At 45.1% G+C, this 24,749-nt stretch overlaps 1 protein-coding gene across 4 annotated transcripts; it reads right to left on the reverse strand.

Moving 5' to 3' along the window:
- Positions 1–1,464: 1,464 nt before the first annotated feature.
- On the reverse strand, positions 1,465–24,148 carry DDX27 (DEAD-box helicase 27). Of its 4 annotated transcripts, none has more exons than XM_006097986.3 (21): positions 24,008–24,148; positions 21,997–22,143; positions 20,251–20,310; positions 19,847–20,012; positions 19,029–19,075; positions 18,812–18,898; positions 17,622–17,727; positions 16,262–16,435; positions 15,479–15,629; positions 12,043–12,142; positions 11,765–11,906; positions 10,738–10,891; positions 9,817–9,898; positions 9,216–9,393; positions 7,631–7,737; positions 7,334–7,436; positions 3,809–3,903; positions 3,601–3,724; positions 2,996–3,083; positions 1,867–1,941; positions 1,465–1,596 (listed from the first exon to the last, which is right to left on the reverse strand). In XM_006097986.3, the coding sequence occupies exons 1-21, from the start codon at positions 24,098–24,100 to the stop codon at positions 1,578–1,580; spliced, it is 2,298 nt and encodes a 765-aa protein (XP_006098048.1). In that variant the 5' UTR covers positions 24,101–24,148; the 3' UTR covers positions 1,465–1,577. The 4 variants fall into 4 exon arrangements, 2 of the variants coding, with proteins under 2 accessions (XP_006098048.1, XP_023617488.1); XM_023761720.1 differs by having other exon boundaries at positions 24,004–24,132; XR_002831472.1 differs by lacking the exons at positions 1,465–1,596; positions 1,867–1,941 and having other exon boundaries at positions 3,028–3,083; positions 7,334–7,543.
- Positions 24,149–24,749: the final 601 nt, after the last annotated feature.

Here is a 24,749-nt window from a genome sequence, read left to right on the forward strand (position 1 = left end):
TCTGTTTGTCCTCAACTGTTAGAAGCAGCTCAGGTGGCTTGAGACAGAGAAGATGGGAATAGAGGCACTTTTGTTTATGTGGTTTTGGGTTTTGATGTAGCTAGGATTCTTTTTTTTTTTTTAACTTGTGGCAAAAAAGTTTTTTCAACCTCTACGAAAGTGTGTGTGTGTGTGTGTGTGTGTGTGTGTGTGTGTGTGTGAAGTTTCCTTCTCCAGAGTTAAGTTTCATAAGTCCTCCCAGAGATAATCTATGTATATGCAATATGTAGCCCTTAAGAAAAGAAGTGCAGTTCTGCACTTAAGACTTTTTTTGCCTAATGATCTAACTTGGGGATCTTTCTATAAACACATACAGTGAGTCTGAACCACATTTTATCATGCAGGTGTGCCATTATTAATTGAAATAGAACCCTCTGTTGGCAACTGTTAGGTGCAGCCCAAATGAGTAGCTCTTAGCACACTCTTCAGTGGTGAGGGTATATACTACTTAGGTAATATAATTTTTTAGCTGGCGGGGGGTGGGGGAGAGATCTCTATGTACTCCTTGAAATTTTATGATATAAACTATAAATAATTTTCTCAAGATATGCCCCCTAGCTTTCATCTAATTCTCAAAGGGACCTGTGATTCAGAAAAGGATGAGAACCACCAGTCTATGGGGTAAAAACTTTTTTGCAACAAGGAGCAAATTTATCTAGAGACTCCTGTCCTCTTTGAGCTTCCATCTCCAGTAGCACCTCCACACTATAGCGAGTAAGAATTTAGGTAGAGCCTGGTTTCAAAAACCTGAATTCCCAACTGTGCAGTGGAAAGTGACTCAATCTCTCCAAGCCTGTTTCTTATCTGCAAAATGGGGATAATAGAACCTGCCTCTTAGGGTGTAGTAAATTAAATGAAAGTGCTCAGTCCACAGAATGTCTGGTATAGTTTGTGGTAAATGACAGCTTTTAGTTCTAGGACATAATTGAAGAGAACTAGTAAGAATTTCCTCCACATCTAACTTCTCTACAGGCACAAAGATGCATTCCAAGTATATGTGGCAGTGCCAAGCTAGTGCACTGGGAGCAGTGTGCTATTGAGGGAAGAAACAGGAATAAAATTTACAATTAAATCGGTTTCTTTCCCCTGCCCTCCAAATACTTTTCCATTCGGTTTGTGTGTGTGTGTGTGTGTGTGTGTATGTGTGTGTATATATATATGTGTGTGTATATATATATATGTGTGTGTGTGTATATATATATATATACACACACACATATATATATACATTTTTATTTATTGTCTAAAGTTTTACATATGTCTTTTTCCCCAATTGACCACCCCCAACCCCCTCAGCCATTCCCACCCCAGGCAAGCCCCCACCACCCCAGTGTCTCGGTATATTCTTTATGTAAAAACTAATCAGCAAGAGGAAGCCTTGGCTGACTGACTCTTTTTCTTTCTTGGTGTACAAATGACACAGACTTTTTAAAGTTTTAAGAATTTTTTTTACAAATGGAGAAAAGATCAAACCAGGATGACTTCCCATAAGGAAGGGATCGAAGGGCCAACCCATGAACTTCTTCAGGCCACCACGGCTACTTCCTCCTCTTGTACCTATTAAGAAAACCAGAAGGGATCAGGGAAAGAGACTAGACTTTGGATGGTGAGCAAAAATACAATATACAGAAAATGTATCATAAAATGGTATCCTAAAACATCATTAACCAATGCTACCCCTAATACATTTAAATTTTAAAAAATCAGAGTAAAGGACCAACCCCTCAAAGGCCAGAAAGAGGAAGGAGGAGCTCCTTTCCCATGAAAGGTTTCTTCTCTAATCCCAAATAGTTGTAACCTTTGGTCCTCCAAAACTGCAAACATTACCTGGATTTAGATTTAAAGTTTCCTCCTCGTCTCTGGTGGGACAAACCTAACTGTTTCCTTTCTTCAAAGGAGGGGCTGTAGGTGAGAGAGAAGACATAATGCTGAAATGGCAAACTGTTGGAAAAGTGGGTGGTCTCACCCCCACTGAACCCAGCTCCCACACATAGCAGCAGGATCAACACATGCATCATTTTCAGGTCCTGAGGTTCTCAGCCTGTGTGTGTTTCTACCTGATAATATGGGTTTGTGCAAGTCAGAGTCCAGCTTTAAAATAAAACTGGAAGAGGCTCTACCCTTCCTTCTCATCCTATATAATAAAGAGGTAATATGCAAATTGACTATCATCCTTGCACAAGATGGACACCCCCATGTGGTCACAAGATGGCCAGCAGGGGAGGGCAGTTGTGGGCGATCAGACCAGCAGGGGAGGGCAGTTAGGGGTGACCAGGCCAGCGGGAGGGCAGTTAGGAGCGACCAGGCCAGCAGGGGAGGGCAGTTGGGGGCGATTGGGACAGCAGGTGAGGGTAGTTGGGGGCGATCGGGCTGGCAGGGGAGTAGTTAGGCATCAATCAGGCTGGCAGGGGAGTGGTTAGGGGGTGACCAGACTGGCAGGCAGAAGCGGTTAGGGACAATCAGGCAGGCAGGCAGGCGAGCAGTTGGGAGCCAGCAGTCCCAGATTGTGAGGGATGTACCAGATTGGAGAGGGTGCAGACTGGGCTGAGGGACAACCCCCCGCCCCCACACCCAGTGCATGAATTTCATGCACTGGGCCTCTAGTGGATATAATAAAACTACTTGGGAAGCGTAAATCTAACCCCATCCCAACCCAGGCCCGGGGAATTGGGAAGAGGAGGGATGAACAACACATTCCCAAGAGCAAACCAGGATCCTTTGGGGTTCTATCTATCACTCTCCTGAGAAGCTCTATTTCTGAACCAAAAATGTGCCACTTTATCTCCAAGGCAAAAGAGCCTCAACACCTCTTTCCTCATGTTCTCACCCTGGGAAGTCAGACAGAAGCCCCTGAAATATATATTATAAAGCTATAGGTATATGAGAAGTGGGAGTGGGGAAGGAGAGAGAGCTTTCATCAAAATACCAAGAGCTCCATGATGACTTAAAACCCTACCCAGCTCGATACTGTTTCAGGGCCTTCTTGCTCGTGTTGGTGAGTTCTTCATCAAATACAGATTTCTTCACCTGCTTTTGCTTCTTGGCTGTGCAGAGAGAGAATGGGTTAGATATGTCCTCTTAAACCCAGACTCCTAAATTCCCTTAAGCTCAGGGTAATGGTCCCAAGTTCAGTGGATGCTCTGGACTAATGATTTATTGACATGAAGGTGAGACATCAGATCCTGGCAGAAAAGGGATAAGGAATCAGAAGTACCAGGTGTGAAGGAAGCACTCCAAAGAATGTTTGTGTAGTCCAAAGTGAAATGGGCCAAAGACCACCTTCACTTCATTTGACCCTGACCTGCTCCTCCATGTGGTAACTGGTAAGGACTTAGGCTCCAGATTCCTATAGGCCTGGTTTCAAATCCTAGGTATTCCCACTAACCACAGGTCACTGCACCACTTGAAGCCAATAAAGGTATAGTTGTATACACTAGTACAAATTCATTACTCAAAAAATGTGGGCTCTTATCACCATTCCTCTAATATTCTTCCTGACTATAAGCACAGGTTACAGGGAGAACCTTCTTTCCAGCCCCGGTAGGCTCCCCATATGCCTACCAGGGCCTCTTGCTGGCTCCTCCTCAGGCATTGCTCGCGCTCGCTTGGCTCTGCGATTCCTCTTGGCCAGCCGCTCAGCAAACATCTGTGCCTTGAGGATTTCGAATTGGGACCTCTCCTCTGCCTAGAGAGAGGATGATATGTGAGTCAGGCAGCCCTGACTCATTGCACTGTGCAGGGACCCAACTCCAAAGGGGAGGCCACTCACTGTCATCTCCCCTTTTTTCTTGGCATCCTTCATAAACTTCTTCCTCTTCTTCTTTCCTCTTAAGGCCAAGTCAAACTCCTGCAGAGCCTTAGCAACTGGGATGAGAAGAGAGCATGAGATTTCAGGTAGTTTTATAACTTCCTTTAAACTTACAGCCAGGCCGGTATGGCTTGGTGGTTGAGTGTCAACCTATGAACTAGAAGGTCATGGTTGTGGGCTCCATCCCCAGGAGGGGGCGTGCAGGAGGCAGGCGATCAATGATTCTCTCTCATCACTGATGTTTCTATCCCTCTCCCCGTCCCTTCCTCTCACTGAAATCAAAACTTTTTTTTTTTTTAAAAGTTACATTAACAAGTACACAGATTTTAAATTGGTACACAAGGGCTTAAAATGAGAATCATCAATCACTCACTTTCTTGGTGATTACCCCATCTCACTAAATAGCATGCTTGTTCCACTATTTCTCAATTCATCCATTTGAGACTTTCATTATCTATCTACCTCAGGGGTCAGATAGATAAAACTTTTTAAACAGGGGTCCAGTTCACTGTCCCTCAGACCGTTGGAGGGCCGGACTATAGTTTACAAAAAACTATGAACAAATTCCTATGCACACTGCACATATCTTATTTTGAAGTAAAAAAACAAAACGGGAACAAATACAATATTTGTATTTGCATGTGGCCCGCGGGCCGTAGTTTAAGGACCCCTGATCTACCTCTTGATGTGAAAGATAAGGATTTAGTTCACTTATGTCCCTGAATAGTTATAACTCTACTAGAGGCCCGGTGCACAGATTTGTGCACTGGCGGGGTCCCTCGGCCTGGCCTGTGGCAATCAGTGGACCTCTGCACTGCCGCAGCCTGGCCTTACCCACCAGCTTGTCGGGCTCCAGTCCACTGTCCACGTCAATCCCGCACAGCACGAAGTAGTGTGCAAGGCGGCAGGCGGCTGGGGAGGAGCCTGAGCCTGGGCGGGGCACTGCTCCTGCTCATCCTGGCCCCGCTGTGCCTGCCGCCACGGCAGCTCGGGTGCACAGGGAGAGTGTCCGCAGGAGAGGCTTGTGCTGCCACAGCTGAGCTCGCCAGTAGCACTTCCACTGTGGGTGTGCACTGACCACCAGAGGGCAGCTCCTGTGTTGAGCATCTGCCCCCTGGTGATCAGTGCACATCATAGCTACTGGCCGGTCGGCTGGTCATCCGGTCGCTTAGGCTTTTATATATATAGATTTTAAAATATATATATTTTATTGATTTTAGAGAGGAAGGGAGAAGGAGAAATAGAAACATCAATGATGAGAGAGAATCATTGATTGGCTGCCTCCTGCATACCCTCTACTGGGGATCGAGCCCGCAACCCAGGCATGTGCCCTTGGCTTGAATCAAACCTGGGAACCTTCAGTCCGCAGGCCAACGCTCTATCCATTGAGCCAAACCAACTAGGACTATATATAGATTTTTAACAAAATTTAACATAGATACACCCTAATTTTTTGTCCCATCATATATAGGCAGTCTTTCTTAAATTGCTGATACAATCTTTTTGGAAGGTAATTTTGCAATCCCTAACAAAATAATAAATACATATAACCTCTGACCTACAATTCTACTTTAAGGACTTTATCCACAAATCAAATATATTTGCTTAATTGTGCAAAGGAATCTGGACAAAGTTATTCACTACATGAATTGTTAATAATAGCAAACGATTAGAAACAACCCCAATGTCCCTCAACAGGGACTAATTAAATAAATTATAATAAACCCATTTGATGGAAGATCACACAGCCATATTTAAAAAAAAAAAAAAAGGTAGCTATCCATATGCTTATATAAAATCATCTCCAAGCTATAAAATTGAAAAAAGGAAGGTGTAGAACAATGTAAATTCATTTGTGATTGTTAAAAATAGAGAAAGGCAGGGAATATCTAAAAATATTTTCCCTCCTCTTGTGGCAAAATATGTAACATAAAATTTGCCATTTTGTCCTGGCTGGTTGCTCAGAGGTTAGAGCATCAACCCATGCACCAAAGCATTGCAGATTTGACACCTGGTCAAGGGCACATACCTCAGTTACAGGTTAAATCCCAGGTCCCAGTTGTAATGCATGAGGGAGGCAACCAGTCGATGTGTCTCTCTCATATCCATGTCTCTCTCTCTCTCTCTCTCCCCTCCCTCTCTCTCTCTCTCTCACTCTCTCTCTCTCTCTTCCCCTCCTCCCTCCCACTCTCTCTAAGGATCAATGGAAAAAATATCCTCAGATAAGGATTTAAAAAAATTTACCATTTTCATTCTTAAGTGTACAATTTAGTAGCACTAATTATATTCACAATATTGTACAACAATCACCATTTTCTGTTTCTACAACTTTTTCATCATCCCAAACAGAAGCTCTGTAACCATTAATAACTCCCTCACACACTAGCCAGTTTGGTTCAGTGGACAGAGCGTCTGCCTATGGACCGAAGGGTCCCAGGTTCGATTCCAGTCAAGGGCATGTACCTGGGTTGCAGGCTCCTCCCTGCAGGGCCTGGGCTTGTGCAGGAGGCAACCAGTCGATGTGTTTCTCTCACATCAATTTCTCTCCTTCCCTTTCTCTAAAACTCAATGGAAAAATATCCTCAGGTGAGGATTAAAAATTAAATAAGTGCCCTAGCTGGTTTGGCTCAATGGATAGAGCGTCGGCCTGCAGACTAAAGGGTCCCAGGTTCGATTCCGGCCAGGGGCACATGCCTGGGTTGCGGGCTCAATCCCCAGTAGGGGGCGTGCAAGAGGCAGCCAATCAATGATTCTCTCTCATCATTGATGTTTCTATCTCTCTCTCCCTCTCCCTTCCTCTCTAAAATCAATAAAATATATTTTTTAAAAAATAAAATAAAAATTAAATAAGTAAATAACTGCCCTAGCCGGTTTGGCTCAGTGGATAGAGCATCAGCCTGTGGACTGAAGGGTCTCAGGTTCGATTCCAGTCAAGGGCACATGCCCGAGTTGCGGGCTGGATCCCCAGTGTGGGGCGTGCAGGAGGCAGCTGATCAATGATTCTCTCCCATCATTAATGTTTCCATCTTTCTCTCCCTCTATTTTCCTCTCTGAAATCAATAAAAATATATTTTTAAAAAAAAACTCCCTCCCCTACCCCCTAGTAATCTCTATTCTACTTTCTGTGTCTATGACTTTGCATGATTAGGTACTTCATATACGCAGAATCATAAATATTTGTCCTTTTGTGTCTGGATTAGTTCACTCAACAGGTTTTCAGTATTCATCCTTAACAATATACACCAGAACTTAATTATTGATGAAGACTATTCCATTGTATGTATACACATTTTGTGTCTGCATTCATCTGTTGATGGACATGGGTTGCTTCCACCCTTTGATTACAGTGAGTACTGCTTCAATGAACACTGGCGTGTAAGTATCCATTTGAGTCCCTATTTTCAGTTCTTTGGGGTTAGATCAAGGAGTGGAATTGCTGGGTCCTATGAATTCTATGTTTAGCTTCTGCGGAACCTCCCGACATACTTTTTTCCTTCTTCCTCTCTTCTTTGGTCTGGAACCAGCTCCTCTCAGGCTCGTGGTTCTGTGCCTCCTTCCCCTTTTCCAGGAGCCGCTTTGCTGTGTTGATCTGGGGGGGGACAGCAAAAGGGTACCTGCCATGGAACCTACATCTGACAATATATAACGTGGCAGTTGCAGGAAGCCATTGCCGAAAACGCTTGGGACTCTGATGATCTGTTTGCAGACAAAGGATTTCAGAGGGGCTAATGCGGTGTGCTTACCAAGTGACCCTGGGAACCAGAGCCCTCCGCACAGCCTCACCTGGGCTTCCGACTGTTGCATCTCTTTCTCCTCAGCCTCCAGCTGCAGAACTGCATATACATCTTTCTCCATTTTCTCAATTTTGTCCCGAAATTTCAAGATGACATCTTGAGGGAAGAGAAAAAATTTTTTTAAATAAGAGTGAAGCCTATGTAGCTGATGAAAGGAAAGTAGATATTTAGTGACTTAGAAAATTGTGGTTTTTTGTGTGTGACTTCTCTGCTTAACAACCCTCCAACCCTGCCTGAAGGTTTCCTGTTGCTCTTAAAATAAGCTCTCAACTTCTAAGCATGGCCTCTGCGGACCTCTCTGGCCTTCTATCTCCACCTTGCTCACTGTGCCTCGGGCCCTCTGGCCTTTCTTCCCTTTTACTCGCACACCAAGTTTGCTCCCGCCTCAGAGGCCTTGCCCTGGTGTTCTCTGCTTGGCACACTCTGTCCCCGGACCACTTAGAGCCACCTCATTCTTGTCGTCCAGGACTCGTCTCAAATGCCACCTGCTCAGAGGCTTTCCTAAACAGCTTTCCTAAAGTAGGCACCTCTCCTCCTGCAGTTCTAAATCACATCTTCTATTAGCTTTTTTATGTCTTTCCCCACCACAGGATCAGCTGTTTTGTTTCCTGCTGTATCCCCAAAACCTAGAATAGAATAAATAGCACCAGGCATATACAGTAGTACTCAATAATTATTTGCTGGCTGAATGAATTAAATGGAAAAAAAAAAAAAGATAGACATATATGAAAGGAAAAAAGGATATGTATCTAAATACTAACAGTGGTGAGTTCCTTAACATACAATTACATTTTAGCTCTTATTTTATTTACTAAGTCCCAACACTGAATACTTATTATTTTTATAACTGAAAAAAAAATGTTTAAAAAGGATGTGCTTTAAAAGACTCCTATGAATGAGAACATAAAAAATGAAAGGAGCCGAAACCGGTTTGGCTCAGTGGATAGAGCGTCGGCCTGCGGACTGAAAGGTCCCAGGTTCGATTCCAGTCAAGGGCATGTACCTGAGTTGCGGGCACATCCCCAGTGGGAGATGTGCAGGAGGCAGCTGATCGATGTTTCTCTCTCATCGATGTTTCTAACTCTCTATCTCTCTCCCTTTCTCTCTGTAAAAAATCAATAAAATATATTTTAAAAAAAAATGAAAGTGGGGGGGATGGGGGTTTAATGGGGGGGGATGAGGACACATTTGTAATACCTTAACTAATAAAGAATTTTAAAAAAAAGAAAAGAATGAAAGATATCCAAAAAGAATGAATGCTGATCTCCTCACTTTTTGCCCCTCAAGGACTAGGGGACAGGAGGGAATCAATGGGGATTTTGCCCTAAGAGAGAACTTCCTTCCCAAAGGATGTAAAATACCTATGAATAAGGCACTTGAGGCATAAGTCTATCATGAGTCTCTTTTACATACAAAGACTGAAGCCCAGAGAGGAGAGGTAAGACCTGCCCAGAGGTACTCAGCAAGATTCAAACTTGGCTCCTGACTGCAAAGCTCCTGCTCTCGCCCATTATCTTCTGCCCCTGCCTCACCTATCCAAACTGCCCTGAGCTGCTGCAGTGGTGTCTGCTCACCTTGGGGAAGTATCCGGGCCTTCACAGGAGCTTTGGCAGCCTTCACAATCTCCTTCAACATCTTCCGTTCTTCTTCTCCCACCAGAGAGACCGAACGCCCAGCCTTGCCAGCACGTGCTGTTCTCCCCACCCGGTGGACATAATGCTTGATGGTATTGGGCATCGTGAAGTTGATTACCTGGAAGGTCAAAGCTGACCATCATTCATATGTGGGTGTTGGGAAACAGTTGGAACACAAGGAGGCAAAAGGACTCCCACCCAAAGTACAAGGAAGATGGAGCCTGTTCACCGTTTTTTTTGTTTTGTGTTTGTGTTTGTGTGTGTGTGTGTGTGTGTGTGTTTGAATTTTTTGTTAATCCTCACTCAAGAATATATTGCCATTGATTTTTCAGAGAAAGTGGAAGTGAGGGGGAGAGACAGAGAGAGAAACATTGATGTGAGAGAGACACATCGACTGGTTGCCTCCTGCACTCGCCCCAACCAGGCTGGGGATTGAGCCTGCAACCAAGGTACATGCCCTTGACCAGAATTGAACCTACAACTCTTCAGTCTGCAGGTTGACATTCTACCCACTAAGCCAAACCAGCCAGGGCCTGCTCACCGTTTTAACCCCCTCGATGTCAAGTCCACGGGCTGCCACATCTGTGGCCACAAGAATGTCAATTTGTTCATCCTTAAAGCGCCTGGAAATAGCCACAAAGAGATGTTTATTCAGATTCCCATCCTCAATAATGCTATGCAGGAGCCTGAGCCAGCAGAAAGAACACAATTCCATCTGGAGTCAAGCAGCAGAGTGCAGACTATCACAGTGGGGACAGAGCCTAAGTGTCAGCCCATCAACATTTACACTCCCCCTTAAACAATCCATAAAGTGGAGCAAACGTCATTTTGTGTATACCCCCTTACACAGTAATTCCTATACATATGGAAGTCTGGGAACCACAGAGCTATCCTATATAGGAAGTAGCATATGCAAATGTCTCAGCATTCAAAATAGCTTTTCTTTAGAAAACAACTCTCAGCCATCTATGATGAATAGGGATAGGTGGGAGAGCTCTACAGGGTTCCTCCTTGCCCCCCAAGCTGACTCCATTCTGTGAGAATTAAATGAATCACACGGAAAAGCACACAGCACAGGCCTGGCAAAGTAAATGGTCAAGAAATGGCGACCAGCTTTGATTCCAAATTTCCTTCCATCAGACTCGGGTTTGTCCACTGCTCTGGAGCAGCTGTAGACAAAAACGTATGCCGAAGTATGCTGAATCGTCCCAAGTCAGAATCTCTTTCCATGGCCCACTCAGCAGCTCCCATACACAAGCCCTGGGGCATGAGTTACCTCTTCTGTGAGGAGTTAGTTCTGAGTGTATCTAAGACATGATCTTCCAGGGAAACTGTGCTACCTGCGTCCCTGCTAGTATTCTAACACAGCTTCTGGGTGGTATTTTCCCTCGTATGAATTAAGAGAGCCTCTCTGACCTGCCCAAGAAGGGTGGATAGGAGCCAACCCTAACCCCAAGTTTACCGGAGGGACTCCAGCCGCTGCGTCTGTGACAGGTTGCCGTGGAGCTCGCCCACCTGCAGTCCCATGAGACCCAAGAGGATGTGCATGCGGTGGGCCTGCTTCTTGGTCTGGGTGAACAGCATCACATGGTCGGTGAAGGTCCTTGTCAACAGAGCTGGTAGGGAGAGAAGAGTGAACCAGCAGCCATCGCCGAAACATACTCCCTCCTCGCCTGCGAAGTAGTGCTGTGCCTGGCATCAGGGAGACAGACAGGCGAGGTTCCTACCCGTGTGAAGCTCAAATTCCAGGGCTGAGACAGAAAAGCGAGTCCTGCCCTTGAGAAAGTGAAGGGAGGATGGGGAGGTAGCTTCAGCACTGGTTCCTCCCAAGCTGAATGACAAGGCAGGATCATCCATGAGAAGATGAGGGGGAAGACTCCAGGCAGAGGAGAGAGCAAACGTAAAGGCCCCGAGGAGGACAAGCTTGTGGGTTTGAGAAAGCGAAAGCAGGTGAGTGTGGCCGAGTGCCAGGCAACAAGGCCGGAGCAAAGGCAACAAGGCAGGCAGGGGCCAGACCCAGACGGCTTGCAGTACTCGCTAGGGAGCGTGGATTTTAGTCTAAGAGCAATGGAAGACACCAGCGGGCTTTAAATAAGGAAGTAATAGGCAAGTGCTCATTTGTAAACATCATTTTAAATGATCTGTAGGTGGAGAGTGGATTACCAACGGATAAGGGTAGAAGCAGGACAGGCACGTAAGAGGCGGCTGCAATAGTCCAGGCAACACACAGCAGTGGCCTGAACTAAGGGCCAAAGGTGCAGTGAGGGGAAATGGTTGGGAGTTCAGTAGGACATAAGGACTGGATGGTGGGAGGAAGGTGAGACGATAAAAATAAGGGAGGAAAAACATATCGAAAGTGATGGAGTGAAGGAATGGCAGCACCACACACTGGATTAGGGGAGGCTGGATGGAGGAGGCTCCAGTATGGCACTCCTGAGGTCATGGGAGTCGAGCACCCCACCCTGCCCAGTCCCACCCTGGGCTTGCACCTGCCACAATGGCTTCCCGGTCCCCTTCCCGATTTGGCCGGATCCGGATGAACTCCTGCCGCAGGAAGGGGGCCACATCCGTGTTGCTGTTCACAAATATCCGGACAGGGTTCTTCAGAGAGACAGAAGCCAGATCTTTGACCTGCCAGGCACAAAGACAGGGATGCTCACCAGCCTACCACAGGGCAGAAAGGGGGGGTACCCACCCCCAGCCCAGACCAGGGTTCTCTGAACTGTCTTCTCCACTCACCCCACCGAGGAGATTCCCCACAGCCCACCTCATCCGTCATTGTGGCCGAGAAGAGCATAGTCTGGCGGTGATGGGAACACATTCGGATGATCTCCTTCATCTGCTCCTCAAAGTACTCGTCCAGCATCCTGGTCAGCAGGGAAGGGGAGGAATCAAGAGAAATGGACTAAGCTCGCTTCTGTCGAGGGGCAGAAAACATCAGATGCCATATTTTGATGTTGTCATTGGTTCTGCTTCAGGCGCCTTTATTTCTTATTTTGTTAGCATTAACAAGATTCACTAAGAATTACCATTTGGCCACATTTGCTTAATCTATTTTTTTTTTTTCCTGGCTGAACTATTTGCAAGTAAATTGTAGACATCAGGACACTTTATGCCTAAATATTTCAGCGCACATTTCTTTTTTTTTTTTAAATATATTTTATTGATTTTTTACAGAGAGGAAGGGAGAGAAAGAGAGAGTTAGAAACATCAATGAGAGAGAAACATCGATCAGCTGCCTCCTGCACATCTCCTACTGGGGATGTGCCTGCAACCCAGGTACATGCCCTTGACCGGAATTGAACCTGGGACCTTTCAGTCCGCAGGCCGACGCTCTATCCACTGTTTCGGCTGGCGCACATTTCTTAAGAACAATGACCTTCTATGTAATCACAATGTCATTATTACACCCATGAATTTTAAGTTTGCGTAACACCATCTAAAGTATAGTCCATATCCAAATTTTCCTAGCTGTTCCCAAATATCATTTTGTAGCTGTCTTATTTAGTCTAGAAACCAAAGTTCCTATGTTGCATTTGGTTGGCATGTCTCTAGTCTCCCTTAATCTAGAAGAATCCTCTCAGCCTATTCCACACTCTGTATTTGTCTATTTCCCAGGGATTGTATTCAGTAAATCATTGCAGAAAGAATGTATAGGGGTGCGGATGTGTACCTCATTCCCAGTCCATCAGGAGATAAAGATCATCAGTTTGAACACTTGCTTAAGGAGGTGTCTGCCAGGTTTTGCCACTGATAAAGGAACCTTTTTCTCTTTGTAGGTAATAGTAATCTGTGAGATTACTTTGACTCCAGGTTTTTTCAACTGATGCAGTTCTTTACAGTACTTCTCCCTCCAGGTCAGGCTCAGTTGAGAATCAGGTATTACATTTATTTGTCATGTCTCCTTAGACCAGGGGTGGGCAAACTTTTTGACTCGAGGGCCACAATGGGTTCTTAAACTGGACCGGAGGGCCGGAACAAAAGCATGGATGGAGTGTTTGTGTGAACTAATATAAATTCAAAGTAAACATCATTACATAAAAACATAAAAGGGTACGGTCTTTTTTTTTTTTTTTTTAGTTTTATTCATTTCAAACGGGCCGGATCCGGCCCGCGGGCCATAGTTTGCCCACGGCTGCCTTAGACACTTCAATCTAAAACTTCCATAGCCTTTCCCAGTCTTTTAAGATGCTGACGTGTTTGAAGAATACAATTTCCTTCCCCTTTAAAACCTGAATCAGATCATGTTCCCTTGCCTGAGAACAATCTCCTTTACTTCCTTCAGGCCTCAAGAATGGTTCATTTGCTCTGTCAGTCAGTCAATTATTCAACACTCACTGAGCATCTACTGGATTCCAGATGTAGCACTGGGATGCGGCAGCAAGCAACACCAAGCCAGCCCTTTATGAAATGATGTTCTAGAGGAGAGGTGGGACACAACCACCACACCAGCATTCAGGTAACCATAAGGGAGGTAGGTCAGAGAGGCTAGCGAGACCTCAGAGATTGGAGATCGTAAGGCAGGAAGGGGAGGATGAGGTGGGCGGCAGGACCTTTTCTCAGATAAGTGACAACTAGAGCAGAAACCCGACGAAAAAGGAAGTCATTCCAAGCTGATGAAACGGCAAATGCAGAAACCCGGAAGTGGGCAAGTGCTGACAGGATTTATGGATGTTTTGTGCAGTGTGAAAATGAGGAGACACAAATGATGTTAAGAATTTTGGCCAGAACAACAAATAGGACTACATTGCTGATCATGAGATGGGAAGAGAGACAGAGGGGCATACAGATCAGAGCTTGGTTAAAGACCTGTTCACTTGGAGATGCTGCAATTTGAGAGTAAACTTGAACAGGCTTTAGGGTTTTTTGTTGCCTCCTTCCCCTACCCCACCTCCTTCATTAGTCTAGGGCAGGGGTGGGCAAACTTTTTGACTCGAGGGCCACAATGGGTTCTTAAACTGGACTGGAGGGCCGGAACAAAAGCATGGATGGAGTGTTTGTGTGAACTAATATAAATTCAAAGTAAACATCATTACATAAAAGGGTACGGTCTTTTTTTTTTTTTTTTAGTTTTATTCATTTCAAACGGGCCGGATCCGGTCCGCAGGCCATAGTTTGCCCACGGCTGGTCTAGGGTCATTAAGACTTTATTCTGTTCAGTCATGGAGGAAAGAGGTGAGCAGATGGGACACATATGAGAGGAAGGAAGGAGGGAAAGAGGGAGAAGGAGGGATGGAGTGAGCCCCACATCACACTAAGAGAGGCTGTTTGTGGAGTCCTCACTATGCACTGGCACTTATCCCAACTTACTCCTTAAATCCTCAACACCACAAGATTGGTGCTGTTCTTATCTCCTACTTACAAACAGGGAAAGGTTTTGCTTTGATAATCTAAAAGATGTCCCCAAATCTCAGGAAGTGGCAGAGCCAGGATTTGATCTACCTTCCCCGCCCGCTTTTTTTTAAAAAATAATTTTATTGATTTTTTACAGAGAGGAAGGGAGAGGGATAGAGTTAGAAACATCGATGAGAGAGAAGCATTGACCAGCTGCCTCCTGCACACCCCCTACTGGGGATGTGCCTGCAACCAAGGTACATGCCCTTACTGGAATCGAACCTGGGACTCTTCAGTCCCAGGCCAACGCTCTATCCAGTGAGGCAAACCAGCTAGGGCTCTACCTTCCCTTTTAACTAGCACTTTACAGAAGAAGAAAGAGAGCAGAATAATCTGGGCTAAGGATGGACAAAGGTACAAACATGAGCAGCTGAACTGGTGAGAGCCATCCTATATAATAAAAGCCTAATATGCAAATTGACCAAACAATGGAACAACCAGTCACTAGGATGCTCACTGACCACCAGGGGGCAGACACTCAACACAGGAGCTGCCCCCAGCCCACAGGCCCCAGGTCAGCCAACGCGGGTACCAGCAGGGGCCCACCAATCGCCACACTGGTCACCCCGCAAATTGAGGCAACCCGCGACAGCAGCAGGGGGCGGGGCCGGCAAGCAGGCCAAGCCAGGCCAGCCAAGGTGGGTGCCAGCAGGGGCTCCCCAACTGCCCCACAGATCGGCCCTGATCGCTGACCAGGCCTAGGGACCCTACCCGTGCATGAATTTCATGCACCAGGCCTCTACTGCAGAATAATCCAGGGTGGCAAGTTCCCATCCAGGGCTGTGGCCCATGGGATCCCAGATGAGTACCTGTCAGCCTCATCCAGAATGAGCACCTCAATGCTACTCAGGTGGAAGGAAGGGCAGTTGTGGAGGTGATCGATGAGCCGGCCCGGGGTGGCAATGAGGATGTCAGGCGCTGCCCGAAGAGCAGCTTCCTGAGACTTCACGTCCAGACCACCTGCGAAGAAAAAAGCCCCACCAGGCAGCCAGTTCAGTCATTCACCGCTACTGCCTGAGCCCTGCCACCTGCCAGGTCTCACGCCAGATGCAGAAGAAACGGCAGAGAATACAACTGACAAATGCCCCACATGTGTGGATTTTACAATCTGTTTGGAGAGACAGATTTTTTAACTACAATTCTGTTAAATGCAAAACATCAAAAAAGATGATGACACAAAGGAACTTCAGATCCAGGCATCTAAGGATTAAGAGAAGCAGCTGCAGAGCTGATGTCTTTCTACATCACCATGGCATATGGGGGGTAAAATGAAGGTTAGAAAACAGTATCATATAACATCATCAGAAAAATTCTGCCCCAAACAATATTTAATTCGTTATTCATGCAAAGCAGAAATTGTATCATAAACTTATTTAGTACCAAGAAAAAATTTTCCCCATAATTTTGAAATTTCATTCTGCAAGACTGGTTAAGTCTCGTTCAAACCCTCTCCCCACCTCCCACTACCTACTATAAAAACACAGTGTCCACTATTTAAGTGGATTCAATCACATAAAGGCTTTCTTGGCACCCGTCAACCTCAGAGGGTGTCATGGTCTCTCGGGGCTGGCAGCCTTCGGCCAGATACTCACCCACAGCTAGGCAGGTGGTAATGTTGCAGAACTGGGCCAGCTGCTTGGTGACCGAGTGTACCTGGATGCCCAGCTCTCGGGTGGGAACCAGCACGAGCACGCGGGTTACTGGAGCCTGGCGGGGTTTGTAGATTAGACGCTCCAAGACGGGCAGTGCGAAGGCAGCAGTTTTACCTGGAGACAAGGGCAGGAAGAAAGCAAAGAGAAGAGGTTCAGTCCCTTCAAGGTTTACGTTTTCACCTGAGCACAGAAATATGTATGACAGTTATGGGTCACAGGTTGCAGGGGGTCTAGTGAAGGTCCTCCTCATTTAATTCTATCAGGGTATCGCCTTGACTATGACCGCCTGTCTCTTCCATGACAGGCCTCTTCATAGGAGGAAAGTTTTTATAAAAGGGATGCTCAATGTAACATTGTATATTAGTGCAGTTAATTATATAGTAAAAAACAGTCAGGTATGCCAAAACCGATTTGGCTCAGTGGATAGAGCGTCGGCCTGCGGACTGAAGGGTCCCAGGTTCGATTCCGGTCAAGGGCATATACCTGGGTTGGGGGCACATCCCCAGTAGGAGATGTGCAGGAGGCAGCTGATCGATGTTTCTCTCTCATCGATGTTTCTAACTCTCTATCTCTCTCCCTTCCTCTCTGTAAAAAATCAATAAAATATATTTAAAAAAAAAAAAACAGTCATGTAATAAAATACTATGCAACCATTTTTAAAAAGCAAAGAGTTTTTAAAGAAATAGGAAAATATACAGTAAGTTATTTGTGTTATATTTTTTTATTGATTTTTAGAGAGAGGAAAGGAAAGGAAGAGAGAGAAACATTGATATGAGAGTTAAACATTGATCCGCTGCCTCCTGCACACCCGCTACTGGGGATCTAGCCCGCAACCCAGGCATGTGCCCTGACCAGGAATCGAACTGGAAACCCCTTTGCTGCACGGGACGATGCCCAGCCAGGGCTATAGTAAGTGGTTTTTTTTAAGGGAGCTACTAAACAAAATATGTAATGTTATTGCATTAAAAATTTTATCTGTGGCACTGACCAGTGTCCTCTGTAGCTAGAATGTCAGCCTGCACACTAAAGGGGCATATGTGGGAGGCAACCAATCAATGTGTCGCTCTCACTTTGGTGTTTCTCTCTCTCTCTGTCTCTTTCTCTCTCCCCTTCCTTTCCTCCCTTACACTCTCTCTAAAATATTAATGGGGAAAAAATATCCTCAGGTGAGGGTTAACAGAAATCAAATTTATATTTGTGTATTTACCAAAGTGGCCTTTTGGTCAGTCAACTTAGAGCCTGTTCTAGGTTGAACATCCTCCTTCTGCCTCCCCGCTCCCCGAGTCCCTATCCTTTTTACCTGTCCCAGTGGCTGCACAGGCACAGATGTCCTTCCCCAACAGTCCCACGGGTATGCACGCCTTCTGGATCGGGGTGGGCTGCTTAAAGTTCATGGCTGTAATGGCCTGAAGGAAAAAGAGAGAGTTAGACAGAGGGGTAGGGAGAGTCTCAGCATGAAACAAACAAGGCATGTTTCTAAACAAGTGGTATCTTAGTCCATCCCAGTCATTCAATCCACAAGCATTTATTGTGCCTCTTGTGTGTGAGGCACTGTTCTAGGCACTTGAGAATATAGCAGTAAACAAAAGAAACAAAAACTTTGACCTCAGGAATCTTATAATCTGACTAGTGGCCTGGTGCATGAAATTCGTGCACATTAAAAGGGAATCAGAGGAAATATTTTAATATTGCTATTTGCCCTTTCTCTATAATAGAAGTGTCAGAGATGAAAGAAAATTAGGAAAATGTATATGAAAATCTCCTTCCTGTCAGAGTCTGGGGCGCGCCACGGGACCCAGAGTCAAGTTCCCGCCCACCCACACGCAGCTCAAAATCTCGCAAGACCCAGACCCAGCCGGCCCCACCCCCGTCAAGCCCCGCTGGGTGGGGGGGCGCAGCCTCAGGTCCCCCATCAAGCCCCACCGGGTTGGGGGTGCAGCCTCAGGTCCCCTGGCCCCGGCGCAAGGGCACGAGGGCATGATGACGATTTGCATATTAGCTCGTTATTATATAGGATAGAAAAAACAGACCAAAACAAACACATGTCATATGGAGATAAATGCTATGGAGAAAGGTGGCTGGGGAGGGCAGTGGGGAGGGAATGAGTGCAATTTATAGAGTATTCTCAGGGAAGGTCTCATTGAGCAGTGGTTACTGAGTGGAACCCTAAAAGAGGCAAGGAGCAATGAAAACAGACTTGTGAAAGAATCTTCCTGGGAGGATGAAGAGCAAGTGCAAAGGCCCTGAGGAAGAAGATGCATGACCTGTTTGAGGACTAGTGAGGAAGCCAGTATGGCCAGAGCAGAAAGAGTGCTAAGAGACAGCATCATAGGGGCCCAGAAGGGGCTGGACCTTATAGGCCAAGATGAACTTTCTGTTTAAGAGGGTTGCCTGGCAGCCATGTGGACAAGAGAGTTTAGGGAAGCAAAGAGCCCAGCTTAGGAAGCCCAGTCACAGGATGACGGCACAGTTGTAAAAAGAAGCCACTACCTTCAGAAGAGGACGGGAAAGGTTCATGTCCTGGAATGAGAGGTTTTCATCGTACTGAGATGCATCTTCAAAAAATCCTCCTGCTTCCTACACCAGAAAACCAAAAGACAGAATGAGAATTCAGAAAAAAAAAAAAAGGCAAAGAAAACAAACTGACCTTAAAATCCTTTTAGGATGCAAAAACAAGCTGCATACTGTTTTCCAAGCCCACACTCACTTGTCCTTTCTTCTTCTTCTTCTTCCGCTCCTTTACTTTGAGTGTGTCTATGGAGAAAAATATAGCTGATAATCAGGGCTTATCCTTACTGAGCATTTACAACCTGCTCCAGCAGTTCTCAACCTGTGGGTCGCGACCCCTTTTGTGGTTGAACGACCCTTTCACAGGGGTCGCCTAAGACCATCCTGCATATCAGATATTTACATTACGATTCATAACAGTAGCAACATTATAGTTATGAAGTAGCAACGAAAATAATTTTATGGTTGGGTCACAACATGAGGAACTGTATTTAAAGGGCCAGAAGGCTGAGAGCCACTGTGTTAGACACTGTCCTAAGTGCTTTCTGTGGACAGCTTGCTGCAGGGTGCGAATGTCATTAGCCTTATTTCAAAGATGAGGTCATTGTGAGGCAGTGTAGACAGGAAACAAACTCACCAAGTTCCAGAGACCAAGTTCTCAACCTCTATGCTATACTATGATGCTTTAGCTCTCATTTCTGCAAGAAATATTTATGGAGTAGCCATTACGTGGTTGGACCCATCTGATGAGGGATGTGAGGGCCCCAGCACCCCAATAAGTTCGAGTCACAGAGGTGCTGGCAGCTGTGTGACGCTGGAGATGAGGAAAAGAGTAAATTCTGCCTACTGAGTGCAACCCTAACAAAATCCCAAGAAAAAAGGGAAGCTTACAGAAAGGAGTTCCACATGGAGATGTTAAATTTAACTGTGTGAAAGAGCACAGCAAATCCTACAAGTAAAGGCGGACACTTTCCAATGTCCTGTTCCTGTTTCTCATAGCAACACGGTATCACCTACCTGCTTTGGTGAGGATATTCTCATCGGCTGATGAGTAGTCGGTCTCTGATTCTTCATCTGCTGAGCCTTCCTCATCTTGCCCTTCAGGGTCTTCCTGCTCCTCCGGTTCAGAGCCCTCCTTTGCCTCTTTCTCCTTCTCTGTCTTCCCAGACTTGGCTTCTTTGTCCTGGGAGGAAAAACAATTATAATAAAGTCAGGCAACTACAAACTTCAGGAAGTCCAGAACCTACACAGAGCACCATCATGCTACGAGGATTTTTAATGAATATTAACAGTGGACACACGGAGAAGCCTGCCTGCACCAGCCGCACTTCCACGTAGGCTTGAAGAGAAACAGTGGGGAGGTGTCGAGGCTACAGCTGTGGGCTTAACTGCGAAGAGAAGTAACTGCTTTGCTTTCTCACCTCTGTTTTCCTTTTCTTTCGAACTTTCTCAATCTTCTCATCTAATGTAGTGGCTGCCCTCTGCAGATAAAAATACAGAAATGAAAAGAATATACATATGGGAAAGAGACGAAGCAAGGTTTCTCTCAGGGTCCGATCTCAGATATTAATATACAAAAAGGCTGTCTGACCTTAGATACATTAATCAATCCATAGATTATTCATAGCCCAAAACATTAAATAAGTGGTCTACTTATGAAAAACTTTAAATTACCTGGAACCAATAAGAACATTCACATTTTAGAATGTTTTTACTATTCAGAATAATACAATTACTAAGAGATGTCATATTATATCTGAATACTACTCAGAAAAACTTACCAATCAGACATAAATTAGCCTATTAATTAAAATGTTGAAATCTGAACAAATTCAGGTAATGCTGGATAGTAATAAAACTTTAGAAAGGGTAAGTAATGGGAGGCCCTCTTTATGCTCAAAGCTCCCTAAACTGCTATGGCACTACAGTTAACTGTGTAATTATTTGTCTAGTTATTTTTCTACACTGATAGACTGTAAGCTTTATAAGACGCAGTCTTTATTTTTCATTGGGTCCATATGAATAGAAAAAACAAAACAAAAACCAAACACCTCAAGAGGACCTTGAAAAGGCAATGCTGTTTTATTTCAATCAGAACGAGGACAGCAGAGCCTGATTAAACTGCTCTGAGCAGGCAATATTTCTCTTTGAAGTGCATGAAATATAAAATAATTTTCATGCATCTTCTAGCTTGTTAACCAAACTCAAAGAGAAGCATGAGATCTTGGCAAATAAGCAGATGACAATGACATTTGTGGGACCTTTAGCTATGCTGTGTGGGGACCAGGGACCCTAAACATGAGGTCACATGAGATTACCTGGCAAGTGAGAGAGAATGACAGTATCTATGGGACAGAGTCTAGCTATTAAAATATCACTACCAAGGGCTCTTGCTAGATTGTTCTTTGTTATAAAGGTTTCTTTCTAATATTCAAAACAAGGAGTGAACACCTAAAAACGAGACCATTTTTAACATAGCTCTGTCCATTTTCTTAAAGGCAAGTAATTTACGGTATATGTAATGCTTGGTATTTCTAGACCATTAAATGGTATTATCACGTTTCCTCGAAGACTTTTCCACCCCACATTTTAATGTCTATAAAGTCAAGAAGGGTCTATCTTATTATATATACTAAAGTTAGTCTGAGCTCACCAGCCCCTCCTCCAGGAAAAGCTGTTATGGACATTTTAAGGAAGGTAATAAAATATTATTGATACTTTTAAATATTGTCTGGAGATCAATGAATGTGTTTGTAACTAAAGTCTGCAAAAAATTCATTTGCAACATTTGGCACTTGCTTGGTTTTAATCAAGAATGTGGGTAATTTATCATCACTTCCTATCCCACCAAAATTACACCACAGACCTAACTGGTTTGGCTCAGTGGATAGAGCATCGGCCTGGAGACTGAAGGGTCCCAGGTTCAATTCTAGTCAAGGGCACATGTCTGGGCTCAGTCCCAGTAGGGGGCGTGCAGGAGGCAGCCAAGAAACGATTCTCTCTCATCATTGATGTTTTTATCTCCCTCTCCCTCTCCCTCCCTGAAATCAATAAAAACAACAACAAAACAACAACTATACCACATATTTCCAAAAAAGTTGTAAGCAGATGGCAAAGGCAGTGAGCTCAGGGTTAGAACTCTTGACACCTGGACTGCCTATCAGTACCTTCTTCTTGAGCTGGCTCATAACATCGGCCATGGCCCAGCTGCCATCGTACATTCCCTCCTTCTCAGTGAAAATGAAGTCAGGGTTGAAATCAGCGCTGCGGTTCTTCTGCAAGGCTTTCTGCTTTCTGCCCAGCACAATGGGCCCCTGAGAAGAGGAAGAAAAAGTGTGACTATGGGACTGAAATGAGAGAACACTAGAAAAGGAAGAAGAAAATGGGGGTACCCAACAAGAGAGAAATCCACAAAGCAAAAATTGACAAATGACACAAAGAAACCCACCAATCTATAATTGTTATTTGAGATTCTAACACACCTCTCTCAGTAACTGATAGATCAAGCAGACAAAAAATGAGTACCTCTGTAAAAAATGTGAACAACACAATTATTAAGCTTCATTCCAATGAACATATAGAGAGCACTGCACCTACCATTAGAGAATAAACGTTCTTTCTGGGCACACATGGAATACTTGCAAAAACTGATCACGTAGTAGACATTTAAGCAAATCTTCAATAAGTTTCCAAAAAATCAATATTATACAGACTCTGTTCTCTGACCACAATTCATTTAAGTTAGAATCAATAACAAAAAGATAACTTTAAAAACCCATACATCCAGAAAGTGGAAAGAGGACTGGCTGCTCCATGGCTTCAGGAGGATAAGTTGAGAAGAAAAGAACTGGAGCACTGCCCTAGCCAGTTTGGCTCAGTGGATAGAGCCAGGTTCGATTCCAGTCAAGGGCACATGCTGGGGTTGTGGCTCAGTAGGGGGCGTTCAGGAGGCAGCCAATCAACGATTCTCCCTCATCATTGATGTTTCTATCTCTTTCTCTTCCTCTCCCTTCCTCTCTGAAATCAATAAAAATATATATATATATTTTTAAAAATCTGGAGAACTAAAGAGTGCTATACTGACATTTTTCCTTGAGTTAAACAACCTCATAAAAACTCTGACCCTAAATTTCATTATTAGTAGTGATTAAGTTTCTTGGGTATCTCGTTTAGTTATTGAGTTGTATAGCACCTCATTCTTTTTTTTTTTTAGCACCTCATTCTTGACGTTTTGCATTATCATTTGCCATATTTGCTTTACTCCTTTTTTAATAAGTTTTCCATTCAAGAATTTAAAAGATCAAAAAAAATTTTTTTTAAAGAATTAAAAAGATCATTCTGGCTGCTAAGTGAATACCCTGGAGGGGAACAAGAAAAAGAGCTGGAGACCAGGTCTGTTAGTATTCTGGGTATCCAGGCACAAGCTAGCAGTGGCCTGTGCTAGGATGGAAGCAGTGCGGCTGGAGAGAGGGGGAGAAGCTTGAGAGAGATTCCTAAACCAGCTTCCAGAACACTGGAGCAGGAGAGGAGAAAGAAGCTGCCAAGGATGACTCTAAGGTTTCTGGCTTGAGATGGAGCAGGTTGGGAGGGTGAGGGAGAGAGACTAGAGTTCAGCTTTGGAGCAGTTGAAATTTGTGGAGGCCATAGGACGCCCCAATGGAGGTGTCAGCAGACAGATGAGGTCGCAGAGGGGAAAACACCCCGGCTGGATCTCTGAAGGGTGAGCACTTTTTCATGACACTGATCCCTTTTTAACTGTTCATGGCTATGTCCCACATGCTCAACAGTAGGTGTAACAAATGTAAGTATTGACTAAATACTGTCATCGCGAACGAATGCATGACCGCAGCTCCTTGAGCAGAAACCAGGGCTTGTTTCGCCTCTGGATCCCAATTACAAGACCTGGATGAAGTATCCGTTCGGAGAGTGGGTACCGAGCTCGCCAAGGCGACACGGAATGGCACGGCACCGTGCGGCGGCGAGGAAACGCTAGTGGCGAGCAAACTGAGGAAGATCTGGGGGTCCCGGTGAGACCCTTAGCTGAAGGACACATGCCGGCCTGGCTGGGGAATGCTGAGGATTTGGGGACAGAGCCGAGGTATCAGAGGGAAGGGAAACGAGTCTAGGAAACCTGACCGTCCGCCGCTGCGCCCCGACCCCCGGTCGGCTCATACCTACCTCCTCCTCCTCGTCTCCGGAGTCAGACTCGGGCTCCACCGGCACCTCGTCATCCTCGCCGATGGTCCCGATGAAACCCAGCTCCTCCAGCATGCTGCCGCCGCGGTCACTGTCGGAAACCAGCCCACGGCACGCGACAGCCGGAACTTTTCCGCGACCGTCCCTCGTCACTGCCTACGTCACTTCCGTTCTGAAGAAGCCCTCGACGAACCACGGCGCCCGAGGACTGCGCATGCGCTAGTGTGGGGCGTGGCTTCTAGTGACACAATCAAGGGGCGGGCTTTGCCTCTGTCAAATTCCATTGTCTCAAAAAGCAGGGGGGACGTTGCAGAGTGCGAGGGGCGAGAAAGTCTAAAGAGGTGCGTGGATAAGCTCTGTATGTGTATATTTATGTACATAAAACTGGAAGATAATACAATAAACGGTTAGCAGTGATTTTCTCTGGGAGGTAGAATTAGAAGTGATTTTTATTTTCTTAGACTTTCCGCAATAAACGTTTTCGTAAAAAAGAAATAAAAATAGCTAACACTTATAGAATGTTTACTATGTGCCAAATACTGCTAAGTTCTTTTACATGTATTAATTAGTTTAATCCTCACAGTAACCCTCGCAGAAGTAAAATGACTATCACCTTTTTACAGATGGGAACACTGAGGCACAGAGGGGTCGGAAGGTCACAGAGACAGTTAATAACAGAGCCAAGATAATAATCTAGGCAGGGGCGCCAGGGTTATTCAGAAAG

This window comes from Myotis lucifugus, unplaced genomic scaffold (genome assembly GCF_000147115.1).
Source record: "Myotis lucifugus unplaced genomic scaffold, Myoluc2.0 scaffold_215, whole genome shotgun sequence".
Lineage (NCBI taxonomy): Eukaryota > Metazoa > Chordata > Mammalia > Chiroptera > Vespertilionidae > Myotis > Myotis lucifugus.